Raw genomic sequence first — 14,285 nt, forward strand, 5'->3', positions numbered from 1 at the left:
AGAATAATTGTTTTAATTTTAACACCTAGCCTAGAAGTAATCAGTAAGTTGATAATAATGATACTAGTGATCAGTGGCGTACGCAGGATTTTTCAAGGGGGGTGTTTAGAAATTGGATGGCATCATTAATGTGACCCCGCAAGGTAGCGAAGGAACTGAACAGGAGAGGGTGTTGGAGGGGGTCATTCACGTCTCGAATTTCGATATCCTAGCTTTAAAAAACCTCAGGTTTTCCTGCATGTTTTGTTCTTCAAGATTTAACAATCACCTCTCACCATGGACGAGAGCCTGGCAGAGCGACTTTAAAAGTGGGGGGGGGGGGGGGAAGGGCACCAACAAAAAAGGGCACTTTCTGGAAAAAAAGGGGGGGGGGGGCACGCACAAAGGGAAACCTCAAAGCAAAAATATACAATTTATAGACATTTTTAGGCCATATGATACCCCTACATTGTGATTAGATTATCAGGGATGATTTCATTGTTTGTTTTTCTCTGCACATGGTCCAAGATACTGCTTAACCCTTACTGTCTCGACATTTTCGGAGATTGCGCCGCAACCGCTTGGAATTTTGAATTGTCGTTTCTTGACTTTTTTCCCTCAAGTCTTACGCACATTTTGATACCATTTTCGTTGAAATTGGATATACCTGTAAGGTGTTACATAACAATTAGTATGCGCATGTCATTAAAAAGTGCTATAATTGCATATATATTCATGTACAAGCAGAAATGTGAATACAGGTTTAGATTAGGACGATGTATTTCTTCCTAAGTGGGAGATATGAATTGATATCAAATTGCTTTTATATGTTTCTCAAAGTAACTTGATGTATTCACGAACAAAAGAATACATTAGAAATAAAACAACAATAAAATACATAAGAAAATAAAATGATGAATTTCGAACTTTTTTTCTTCAGAAAAACATTTTGAGATGAAGGAAACATTTATTCAATACATTTTCAAGATTATTCACAAGTCTACAGACAAATATGTTTTCTGTAAAATGCATAAAATTAGCATTTTGCATAAGTAATTAGGCTATGACGACAAAAATTTGCTTAGTAGGAAAAAACTAATTATACCATCTTGTTCCTGACGTAAATATCTACAAACATGCACATTTTTGTGTCCTTCGGACATTCAATGGCCGAGATCATTGTGGGGGGGCCTCCTTGCCCCCCCCCCCCCCAGTCAGTGAGGTGCTCAAAATAGCTCAGTACAGTAAGGGTTAAGCATCATACTTTGCAGTTGAGTCTGATGGTCTGAATATTTAATTTAAGATTTCAATTTTTTAATTTGTGAAGTCGCAAAGCGAAAAATTACATCTTATAAAGAGGGAGGAAAAATCCTAATCATGAAAGACTTAAAAGATCTTTATATAAGAAACAAAATCATAATAACTTAAAATGCAAGCGTAGTGATCGAGCTTTGGGTGAAATGAAAGAAAAAGATGCTCTTAGTCGCTTTAAATTAAGAGTACATTTTAGGGTGAGAAGAAAAGGGGGCCCATATCCAGAGGGAAAAGGACACTTACTTAAAGAATTTACAAAATAAGGCATAACAAGTTTTGGGGAAGGATATTCGTGTGCATGTTGATAACGTCGGTCGATAACAGCACAGGAATCAACAACCCTCCCCTCACTATACCAACCTCAATTAGCTCATTGATTTATGAATTGATGTGAATATAGAGGGTGAATGTTGATGATGATGATGATGATGATGATGGTGACGACAAAAATGTTGAAGTTAATCATGATGAGGAAAGTTATGATAATAATCTTGATCAAATTAATATTATGATGATGCTGGTAACAAAGATAGAATGGGATGATTAATGACGATAATGAAGACATTTGATTGAGATTATGAAATGAGGACATTTTATTTGTAATAGGAAGACTAGTTTGTAGGGATTTATTTTGAACTCTTAAACTCCCCTTCATATCCATGATTCATCCCTTTCATTATCCCTCATTCACATTCACCCTTTTCATCCACTTTCCTTTCATACATCTATCTCTCTCTCTCTCTCTGATTGGTTCAATGTTCACCTGATGCAGTTAAGCTTAAAGTATAATTTACATATACTATGAATATTTAATATATACCCTTTGTTTATTGTTTATGTTTGAATATTCAAGATACTTTGTGATGTTGATTTATACTTGTATGTGACTTTATGAATATTAATTTGTTTCTTCTACTTTGCATGGAATGTATGTGGAATGCTACACAGAATGCAGTAATGTTTTTATACATTAAAACCTGGTCAGTTAGCCATTAGTTATCAATCTTACAACATGTCTGCTGGGGCTGCCTCTGTGTTAAGAGTGCTAGGAATTATCTGTTAGAACTGCAACCCTACAATATATTAAGCAGGTGAAGGGCTAAGAAACCCTCACTTAGCCCCCTGAGCCCCTCCCATTCTTTGCTTCTTGATTATGTCAAATAATCGATGATTTCTCGATGAAGGAGGGGGGGGGGGGGGAGAGACATTTCCTCATTCAAAGGCCATCTCTGGCCTTCCTACATACATAGGTCACAGGCCCGTAACAAATAGAATTTTACTAGGGCTGCAGACATTACATGAGGCGGACTAGAAAAGTTTAAAGATTTGTGAGATCGCATTAAAGGCATCGTTTAACAACGTTCAATCTGAGATGCATGGCCCTAGAGCATGGCCCGAGCATTCACATCAAACAATGAAGAAAAAAATTCAGAAAGTTGAATATGTTGTGACTAAAAGGAATGCCTGTATGTAGTAATCTTAATGTAAACATTATATTGAGGAACCGAACAACATTACAAGCATATATCAATTAAAGAAATCTAGAACTTGCTCATTTAAGAATGTGTGCTACAATGATTATCTCATAAAAACAGTACAGGCCTAATAAGATTAATAAATGACCACTCAGTTTTTCTCTTCTCCTTGCAGTCTATTATGGAGTATCCACAAGACAACGGACCGCCTGCCGCCGTAGGTCAATGTGAACGTGGGGCCGTGGGCGACGGGGAGAGGTGTAAGTGGAAGACGAGACACCTCTCCCGCGTGTGCTACCAGCATCGAGATGTTTACACGGCGGAAGAGTGAGTACTCAAACAATAGGGTCGGACAAAACTATATAACCCAATAGGGGGTTTCTCAACAGCGATACAAGATTTTAAAAGTAGTCAACAGATCTTGATGGAAATTGTATGGAATTGTTGGTTGAATATATCCCCTAATCTTCATGTACATTTCAGAACTACAAGTTAAGATTGTTTTTTAAGGCTTTATTACAAACAACATCCAAGGAGAATAAGCGTATCTGTACCCTAAACATGTTGTGGCAAGTTGTCACAAGAATTCTCCTGCTTTACTAGAAGAAAAGGGGTCATATCACATAAATTTAGGGCATGGGAACGGTCCATTCTATTTTAAGCGATAGATTTTCAGAATTATTTGTTTTCTTCAGAAAATTGTAGAATTCATATTTAGTGTTTGTTGATTAAATCTTAATAATATATATTTGAACAGTTGAAAATGTAAAACATTATTTACTAAAAAAATAAAAAAATACTTGGTTTTGTTTCCTACATCACAGCTTGCGTTATAAGGATGAAAACTTCCTAAGTTGATGAAGTAATTACAGTTTCATGAAAATCTTTTTGAATATTTACTTTAAAAAAATTAGTTATTCATATGTTTTTGTTTTATCATACCGAAGGTGGCTTAGTCACTGTTATCCTTTAGGGCCCTGTGCATATAAATATGAAATTCAACACAATACATGAATGAGAAAATGAAACAACAACAACATGTAACATTTCCATTAAAAAAACATTACAAAAGTATAATATAAGAGCAAGTAATACGGACCAACAACGTTTGCAAAGTTTGTCATATAAATGTATCAATAAAAGTATGGGAAGAAGAAATATAAGTTGACTTAATAATTTTGTACTTCGAGCGAATGAGAGCGGTGTCAAATGATGTCATATGATCAACAGCACAAGGTGGAAGTTTATTATATAGCTCCCTCTCAAGGTCATGATATTAATTAAGCTATAAAACAATGTTTCTTGACTAAAATCGATTGATTAGCTATTTCCGTTTGGAAATTATATATCACAACTACATATTCTGAGATTTTCATGGTCAAGATATTAATTAAGCTATAAAACAATGTTTCTTGACTAAATTGATTGATTAGCTATTTTCGTTTGGAAACTATATCACAACTAAATATTCTGAGATTTTCATGGTCGTAGCTACCATTGTACGGCCGTAGGCGCTATTTGAGATTCATCAAAATCTACCGGGAGCACCGGTAATTTTGATATTGAATTTTTCTCGAAAGCGGAAATGTTTTAGGGGCTAAATTTTCTAGTGCTTATAATACATCCACAGAGGCATCCAAATATATCAAAAATGTAAAGAATCACTATCCACCCATGTTTCTTATCAAGAGAGTTTTTCAGCTTATACATATTTTGAAATCTGAATGATCAGTTTAAAGGTATAGTTGAGTATTGGTAATTTCCAAAGTGCCCCTCCAAAACAAATTTGGTTTATTTCAGTACCATATGAAAGATCATCGAAAAAAACATGGGAGATGATAATAATTCCAAATCAAATGCTCTAATTGTTGTGCAATTTGCTTTCAAAACATTATATAAAAGTATTTGACGTCCGGACATCACTTTTGACTTTCGACGGTTTATTTTTTGAATTTACGTGTTTAGCTCCCTCTATGTCATTTAACAACCAGCGTATTTACAACGAGTGTTTGAGTTCGTTGGTACGTACAGTACTAGCTAGCAGGCGGGTATCCGACCGCGCGCTAGTAATACAGTACAGCTGATCAATTCCAATACGCTGCTTTCACGTAAAGTATAACACACACAGCTCATATCAGATTATCACCGGCGCCGATCGAACGCTAGACAGCTACACAGACAAGCTTTGATTGAAATACGATAACGAGATCGAGATTGGAAAAGGGGCTCGAGGTCACGGACGATGGCCGACTCGGACTCGGGCTCGGACTCAGCTAGTGCTAAGCCTAAGGACAAGGCTAAGGCTACGCTAAATCGGAATAAGACTAAGTAAGACGGTAAGAGGAAGGAGAGAAACGAGCAATGGCAGCTCGACCATCCGGCCCAGAGGAGGCGCGGGAGTGGCTGTGAACAAGGCCAGGGTACGGCGGAGAAACTTCGCGAGCTGCAGGCGGCCTTCTCGTTGCCGAGTCTAGAGGATGCAATAGACATGCCAGCTCACTGAGAGGTAAGTTGAAATGATATACGCCCCACTGCATTGGGTAGGCCTACCGTTTTAATTTGATCTAGTCTAGAGACTAGATGCATGGAATCGGCAAATTTAAGAAATTACGTTTTGTTATCTCTTGCCTTGGATTTTTAATTCAGATTTCATGAATCAGATAGTCTAGCCTAGGTCTACAGTAGACCGAAAGCTTCAGTCTCTATATCGTCGGTTGTTCCACTGAGACTACGTCTGGCTCCACTAGACCTCCGGATGAATTTGGTTCAAAAGAAAATATTGGAAGCATATGCGATCCTACAATATTCAGTGAACGTTGTCGCGTTGAAATCGAGTCTAAAGTGATGAAATCGTAAATAATAATCTCTTTATGGGGTATACTATAACTCTCTCTCAAGGTCAATATATTAATTCAGCTATACAACAAGCTACAATTGACCGATTGGCTATTACCTTTTTGAAATTATATATCACAACTACATATTCCGGGATTTTTATGGTAGCAGCTACCGTTGTACGACCGTAGGCGCTATTTTAAATTTATCAAAATTTACCGGGAGCACCGGTAAATTTTTATATTCAATTTTTTTCGAAAGCAGAAGTGTTTTAGGAGCTAAATTTTCTAGTGCTTATAATACTTCCACAGGGGCATCCAAATATATCAAAATTGTAAAGAATCACTATCCACCCAATTTTCAAAATTTCCCAAAACTTTGTAATAGACCCTACCTTTAATGTCCCTCGTTACAACTGCAGTTTTCTTTGTAATGATGACGTGCAGGGCTAGTCAACCGGGTAAACATCCTGCTCTTTTTAAAAGTCGACAAGGTTATACTATAGCTTGCTTGAGATGTGACTGTCTCATCTATATTTATCTCTACCAAAGAGTGTCTCAACTTCACATACATGACAGAGAACCAATGCATCAGTTATTAGTCATGCAAATTCCAAATCTGGCTAGCTGTGATAATTATTAGAGAATGCCATCTTCAAAATAATTTCTTTTGGTGATTTAAAATCTGAATGTTTTTTACTTTGTGAATGACTTTCGTTTCTTCACTTTTTACAGATATGAAGAACAGACAACACAATCCATCCCCAGCGAAGAAATTCCAAGCAGCAGTAGGGGAATTAGCAGGTGAATAGTACAAGTCACCTTTGACCGCAAATTCATGGAGAACTTGGCCTACTCTGCTGATTTGCTCGCTTCAGGTAGGATTCTGTATACATGTACGAAAGGCTCTGTAAATTGAGAGGAATTTAATGAGAATGCGTTCATTACGTACATGTTTGCAAGATTGAGCTCTTTTTCGGTTATGACCTATAAAATTGGGACATATCAGCAGGTCAAGATAATGCATCTTATTTGCTCATGTGTATGACATGGGATTTTCAATATTGATTTTGTGGTATGAAAATAATGAAATGCCCTATCATTTATATCAGTTTTTATTTTGTTTTCATAATTCCTTAGGCACACCAGCATGCTCGAGTGTTTCCACAACCATATACTGATGTATGCTTCCAAGCGGTATTCCTTTGAGTAAGTATTTTTAGTATCATTTTGTATGTTTGAAGTAAGATTGTGGAAAAGTTGAAACATATCATTACAGTACGGTTACAGTTACAATATCATATTTGAAGCAAATAGCAAAGTTAATGAGAAATTATGAATGACATCTATATAAATGCTGAAATCACTTTTGGATGCATGCAGAGTCTTGAAACAGCAGACTTTGTATCGTACTTGTGTCGGTACCTGATGTTAAGTCAAGTTGGAGTGGTTGTAGCAGGGAAATGTAACTACCTTTAATTAAGAGTCAATAATTTACAACACAAATCCAGAACTGAAGTGAATGGCTCGTATTCACAAAGGAGGTTTGTACAAACCATGGTTTGGCCAAGGTTTACACATATGGAATGCCATTTGTAAACTGATGGAGAAGGAATGTAAACTCCATACTTGTTAACAATGTTAATTTACAATTTACGGTATGCGAGCAGCATTCCATAGATGTAAACCATCGTCAAACCATGGTTTGTACAGACCTCCTACAAACCTCCTTTGTGACTACGGGCCAATGAGTCTGAGATTTGTCTAAAGCATTTACTATTCATTCATCATGGTAGTGGTAATACCAATTGTTTGTCTTATCCATCCAGCTACCCAGCAAACCGGGCAAGGAATTTGCTTGCGGTCATCGACTACATGGCACACAAGGACAGGCCCGACCAGATTGATGAACAAGGCAATACAAAGTGAGTGGAAATTAGAAAGAAAGAAAAAAAGGTTTTCTTTTCTTTCTTGTTTTTCCTATTTTTATTTGTACATTTTTTTTTAGATGGACAAGGCAATCCAAAGTGGGTGGAGTAAAAAAAAAAAAACATGATTTTTTGTTTTCCCTGTGTAGTTGGACAGGGCAATCCGAATTGGCAGTTCTTTCCCATGAAATTTATCAATTTTGGGGAAATTATTAAATATCTAATTGTCCTTCCTGGGAACGCCCCTTTTAAATCGCCAAAATATGACGTCATCTAAAGAAGTTGTCCCTGTACACGACGCACATCTAAATTATGTAGATGACGGACTGTAAGCTGATGGTTTGTCAATCATGCTGCTGATTTTGGACCCTAAATGCGGACTTGGATTCAGTGTAATAATATACTTGGTGTGTAATGCAAGGTTCTGGAGTCATCAAAATCATCATAAATTTGGCAGAGTTTTGGTAAAGTAACAATCACTTACACAGAAAGATGTATATGGGACAACACACATGGTGTCGGCCTGTCGGGGCTAGTACTACCCTGATTTCCTTATCTTTCTATGCTCATTACTCAGCCAGTATACATTTTCTTCCAAAATTGTTTGGCACATGACATTTATTTGTAACCTTGAACATTCAGTGTAAGTTTCGTTAGATTCTGTGAGAATTCATTTTCTTTTTTTACCAGAACTCAAGTTTATCTTTAAGAGATATGAATCATTTCCAATTGACAAGAATGAGTGTGCATATAATGCAACTTGTTACATTTTGCATGTTCTTTTATTTTATGATACAGATATGTTGCAGTATGGTCAAAGCGTGCCAACAACTACGTGGCCCGGAAGGAGAAGGTCCCCAAGACCTACCCCTACATGTATGTACAAGGACTCATCGGTGCGATACTGGAACGCAGAGAACAGGACCAAGGACCACTGTTCTCGAAGGCTGTTCTGCTCCCTGATGACCCTAGACACACAAGGCCCCGGCTTGCACCATTTCCTCCACCACAAGTTGATGTGATCCTAGCCAGGAGACTAGGCCGATTAGAGAAATCCATGTAATCCTCTGTAGTGAACATTTGGGATTGTCTGACTTGAGAACTGCTTTTTTTCGAGCAGAGACTAAGGGATCCAAATGGCGTCCTTCCGTCCATCCTCTGTGACTGTACACAAATTTGAATGAAGTCTAATGTGAAATCTTACCTGCAAAAATCAATTAGGGTTGCTAACTTTCCAACCCTGCATCTGTTTGTAACCATACTTGATTGGTAGATGCCCTTTATTGGCCTCCATGATATTCTGGAGTTGAAGGTCACATAAGTAGGTCAAAGGTCAAATGAGGTTCATTGTTGCATGATTGCATGCAAGACTCTTAATCGCCTCGATTTAATTTGTCCATGTGGCATGTTTTTAGGCTATCTTGAGGATTAGTTGGAACTTAACATTTTGGACTCATTTGGTTGCTAATGATTTTGTGGTCCGGAGGTGAAAGATTGCATGGCTTAGCATTACGAGCATGTATTCTTGATATGTCAGAGACCCTTTGACAAAATACCACCAAACTTGATACTAGAGTGTCCCTGGGGATCATGGGGATGTGGTTATCTGGAGAAAAAAAATCACATAACACATGATATACATGTACCAGAAATAAATTGTTATTGTTGCTAGATTAGCCACCATGCTTGGCACTTGTATATTGTATTACAATAAGAGGTTGGCAAGTTTACAAATGGAAGAAATGTAGGAATATAAAAGACAAATTGTGACATCAGTGTATAAAAGCTCTATGTGATTTATACAATTCATAATTTGTGATAAAATCAGTGCTTGCTCATGTGGAAATGGTGGATATTTCAATTTGTATCTATTTGGCAACCTATATTCCTTGAAGAAGTTACGGTAGTAATTATAAAATTTACAGCCAAGAGGTCAAACCATGAGTCAACAATGTGTTTGGTTTTAGTGACTGTGCATGTAACTGAGGTGACAGTCGATCATGAAAAAGACTATACTTCGGAACCTGTTGAAAATCAACATGGACAGAAGAAAGATTTGTAGAATATCTTATTGTAAATAGTCTTCATTTTTTGTTTAATGCAATCAATGTGACTAAAATAATGCAAGCGAAAAAGAGAAATGATCACAAGACAGCAAAACAGTTGGTTTCATGCATCATTTGAATCAATGAACGTGAATCAGCTCAACGCCAAAGTATTGCGGTTCAAGGTTATACCATCAAGAGATATGCTGCCTGTAACTACTTTGTAGTTTGAAAGGGTGTATAAAGGAATAAGGATACAGTTGGGCAGGCGAGTCTTTCTGTTGGTCTATTGTAAAAAACTGGGTCAAATTTTTTCCAATTTTTTTGCAAATTGTAATAAAACTTGGTATACCGATTGACCCGAGGGTGTGCAAGACACATTTGTTGTGTCTGTCTGTTAAGGTACCTCCATGGTAACCAAGCTTTGCACAAAGAATACAATTTTGTTTTAATAATCTTGTGGAGCATATTCTTTCCAAGTTTTAGCAATTTTATAGTTTTGGTATCTTTGATGAGGCATTATAATAACAGTATAAAACTCAATGCATGTGCAGTGTGTAAAATAAGTATGTGAGCAAACTATTGGAAGTAGTTTGATCGATTCATATGAAACTCAGTACACACAACGCAGAATTGTCTTTTGCGTGCGTATAGGACATGACCAGTTTTGAAATGTCTGTGCTATTTTTTTGAAAAACCTTATGTTGGATGTTAATCACTTGAGGTGATATTCATAGTCGAGCATTAGGGAAGATGAAAGACATATATGTACCTAACTATACTTAATTTTGTGCTGAAACTGATATGATTCAGGATTTGAGATCGATATGGAGTATGTATACATGTATACTCGTACACATTAAGGAAAAGAATCACTCAGACAATTTTTAAAGCATTTATATATAAAGTAAGATGTGAAACTTAAAAGATAAAACCAGTTATGGTCATGCGACTGCATTGTGAAAGGATTGTTGTGGAATCGATCAGAAAAGGTTGATCATCTAGCATATAAGTCTTGGTGTGTACTGCAAGGTTCTAGAATCATCGAAATGATAAAAAAATTGGCCCAGTCTTGGTAAAGTTACAAGCACTGTACACAGAAAGATGTATATGGGACTACGCACAAGTGCGCGACACATGCGTTATATCTATCAAGTCCAAATAGATATAATAATTTACCAAATATATCAATTAGTAGGCAGTTTCTCGGCAAAATTTGTATGATCACGTACTAGTCAAAACATTGTGTGCGGGCAAGCACTGAATCAAATGACCGGGGTAATAGTATATTTGTCAAGCGCGTAGAAACATTACTGTTATAGATACTTTTCTTTGGTAAACTTATCTACACATTGCCTATAGAGTATGTCAAGTTTTTATGAAAGACACAAGATAAGATGTATATAAATAAGCAGTAACTAATAAGTAACAAGACATGGTGGTATACAAATAAAGTATATTGCTCCTTCTTAATGACGACGGTTAAAGTTGTCATAGCGATAGATGCTAAATAAAAATGTGCCTTTTTTAATACACATGATCTGTTTGTATGCAATGGTTGAAATCAACATCACGTTTAAATATTGCCTTCAGTACAGCAATTATAATTTGTATTCATCTCAATAATGTTGTGTAAATTTAACTGTTAGTTATGGCCGAATAAAGCTTTCAATGTACACCATAAAAATATGTTATGTATCTTCATTTTAGCATTACTATAATTATATTAAAATCTTATGTCTTTACACATTTACAAGTTATCACGTACTGACGTAGGTCATGCAATACACAGGCACTGTAGAACACAACTTATTTACAAGAAGTTACAATCACTTTTTTTTTTAAACTTTACAATTGCATGCAGTACCAAAATAAGAATACTGAAAAACACTGCATTATGGACAAGTATGAATCAAGTAAGATGTTAAATTAATTCACTACTGTTATTCATTATAGTATACTGATACAACAATTTTTAATATTTTTTTAAATTTATTTCTTTTTATTTCTCCACTTTCCCTTTAGCCATGTACCTTCATGTTGTTATATATGTTAAAGGTGTCGCTCTGGACCTATAACATATGATAAGACAAAAAATCCACCAGTTATTTCTGATTTCTATCAAATTTTTAGATTTTGTGTTGTTGTTGTTGTTTGGTATTATCGGCGTTTCATTCTTTTTTAGAATATTTACGCCTTTCACTTTATTTTTTTTTTTTCTTCTATTTTTGGTACTATTTGTCAATTCATATTCATCTCTTTTTTTTGGATAATATAATCTCAGATCTACTGGTCCATGAAAACCCCTTCCTGCCAGACCGGCGCGGTACATTGCGCAATCTTCTCGGCCATCATTGGCCTAGGCAACTCTGGTGCCGGTGAGAGGATTCTGGGGTAGATCTTTTGAGTCTCTTGTTTGGGGTTTACCGTCCTCAATCCGTCTTTACTCTTTCTTACCTTTTCTCTTCTAGTATTTTTCCATTTTGTAAAACCTTATTTTTCTATCAAAGTGGGTATCAACATCTTAGGGCATTTGGTTGTCGTGCGATATGTGCCAAAAAAAAATGTGGATTTAGTAATTCCTTTTTGAATGAAACATGGATTTAGCTTCTTTTGGAATTGAATGGATTTAGCTCCTTTTGGAATGAAACTGTAATAATGTTGTTTACTTTCTTTTCGAAAGGTTATATTTATGTGTGATTTCACTATTATTATTTAAAAGGAAAGGTTTGCTGCTAAATTTGAATAAAATTTCAGTGACTTTATTGAGAAAATATGATTTATTTTTTATTTTTTAGGTACAATAACATGTTTCATTCCAAAAGGAGCTAAATCCACGAAAATAAAAAATCAAAAAATTTAGTAAACATCAGAAAAGCCGAAGGGAAGATTTTTTCTTATCATTATTGGCAGATAATCAGGTCCATGCAGGGTGACACCTTTAACATATATAACAACATGAAGGTATACATGGCTAAAGGGAAAGTGGAGAAATAAAAAAGGCAATTTACTCAGAAGTACCCAAAGTGGATTTGGCTCCTTTTGGAATGAAACTCTTCACATATTATAAAAGGAAGACAAGTAATATAAAAGGAAAAACGAAGGCCCACGTCATTTACATAGACGGTAGGTGGACAGATAACCTCGATGTTTTTAATCTAATTTCATCTGGGAGATCATTCCACAGCTTTGTTCCTACAAACGAAATACAAAATTGCCCTTGCGTTGTCTCACATATTGGTTGATAGATAGAGTAAGCCACTTTCTTTACACTGTAGAAGTAATCAACTGGGTCATACGACGTACAATACATACACATACACTACTACTAGGTCGAGCGTACTCGCACTACATACACATACAGTATTCGCATATCGCGCTCAAAAACAATAGCGCTACCAGGCCTCGCATACCATAATGTGTACAATATAAATCAGTCAGCGCGCTATAGACATGGTTCGGATATTACTTGCACGCCCATATCCGATCGTCGTCTTGGCGAAAATTCACGGTGTGCTGCCGCTTGACCGAGAGGTGGCGCTATACAATTACACTGAACACGCCTCGAAAGTAAAATTTTTGATAAATAAAATCATTTGCAGTCGAACAGGTTTTTTGCATATAAATTCACTCTAATGTAATATTTCGGATTTATATCTTCAATGATGCATTCTTAGACATTTATTGTATGTTTTTTATGTTTAGATCATAGTTTCGTTCGCTAATGTGAGTATTGACCAACACTCAACTATTCCTTTAATAATTTCACAGACATGAAATATATTGGCTGCAAATGCACTATCACCTCATTTGGTTTCTTTTATGTACATCATTTAGATTTTAGGAACAGAGTGTCAATTATTTCTTGATGCATAAGTCAAGAGATCACAGGAATATGAATTACCAATGCAGTGATTACAAAATGAACATATACCAAACAACCATTTAGCAAACTAATTAAAAATTGTTCAAAGAATTATTAAAGAGCAATTCCATATATTACATTTACTAGAAAGATATCATATGATTTTTGTATAGGCACACTTTGATAATAATGTGCATTCCATAACTTATATTTGTATTTCGATATTTCATGTTATTATTGTGAACAGATTACTGAAATATAACTGAAATATTTTAATCATTCCTTTTTCTTGATCATTCAAGTAAGTATATTAAGTGTATTAACTATATCTTACATGTATTTTCATCATACTAGGATACTCAAAATGGTAAACAGAAGGCGGCCGAGGTGTCAGGCTTTGACCCTTAAAGGGCTGCAGTGTAGCCGTGATGCTACGAGGCAGTATGTTATTCAATACTGCACCCAACACTGTAAGTATATTGCATAAAATGGAAGTAGAATCATTGCCAATAAGAAAGTTTGTATTTTGCACAACTTCAGTATATTCTGATGATCTAATTATTGACAACATACAATGGTTTGCACTTCTTGACATTTCAAGTTTCAAGTTTTATTGGTCCACATTTTACAGAAAATATAGACATACATATGAAATAAAAAATTATACGATACAACTATAGTATAAAAAACCACATCTCAATGATTCTCAATTCATATAGATTAAGTAGAATATGAGGGACCTATTGAAGCATAGCTGAGGAATAGAAAGAGTCCCTCAGGAATAGCAGGAAGGCTAGGTGAGAAAGTGCGTCGTTATCGAAGGTAAGTGCTTATTTGAGAAGAGT

The 14,285-nt window shown here is 35.8% G+C and overlaps 1 protein-coding gene and 1 long non-coding RNA gene across 3 annotated transcripts; both read left to right on the plus strand.

Annotated features, from left to right (window-relative positions):
- The first annotated feature begins 3,018 nt into the window (after positions 1 to 3,018).
- On the plus strand, positions 3,019 to 14,260 carry LOC115925559. The gene is made up of 3 exons (XR_004064795.1): positions 3,019 to 3,095; positions 13,795 to 13,910; positions 14,160 to 14,260. It is a non-coding gene; the product is annotated as an uncharacterized LOC115925559 (long non-coding RNA).
- Positions 5,009 to 11,262, plus strand: LOC115925558. Of its 2 annotated transcripts, XM_030989689.1 has the most exons (5): positions 5,010 to 5,274; positions 6,338 to 6,480; positions 6,743 to 6,811; positions 7,432 to 7,527; positions 8,329 to 11,262. In XM_030989689.1, exons 3-5 carry the CDS (start codon positions 6,753 to 6,755, stop codon positions 8,591 to 8,593), a joined length of 420 nt encoding a protein of 139 aa, XP_030845549.1. In that variant the 5' UTR covers positions 5,010 to 5,274; positions 6,338 to 6,480; positions 6,743 to 6,752; the 3' UTR covers positions 8,594 to 11,262. The 2 variants fall into 2 exon arrangements, with proteins under 2 accessions (XP_030845550.1, XP_030845549.1); XM_030989690.1 differs by lacking the exon at positions 6,338 to 6,480 and having other exon boundaries at positions 5,009 to 5,274.
- Positions 14,261 to 14,285: the final 25 nt, after the last annotated feature.

This window comes from Strongylocentrotus purpuratus, unplaced genomic scaffold, assembly GCF_000002235.5.
Source record: "Strongylocentrotus purpuratus isolate Spur 01 unplaced genomic scaffold, Spur_5.0 spur5_scaffold_18, whole genome shotgun sequence".
In the NCBI taxonomy this organism is placed as follows: domain Eukaryota; kingdom Metazoa; phylum Echinodermata; class Echinoidea; order Camarodonta; family Strongylocentrotidae; genus Strongylocentrotus; species Strongylocentrotus purpuratus.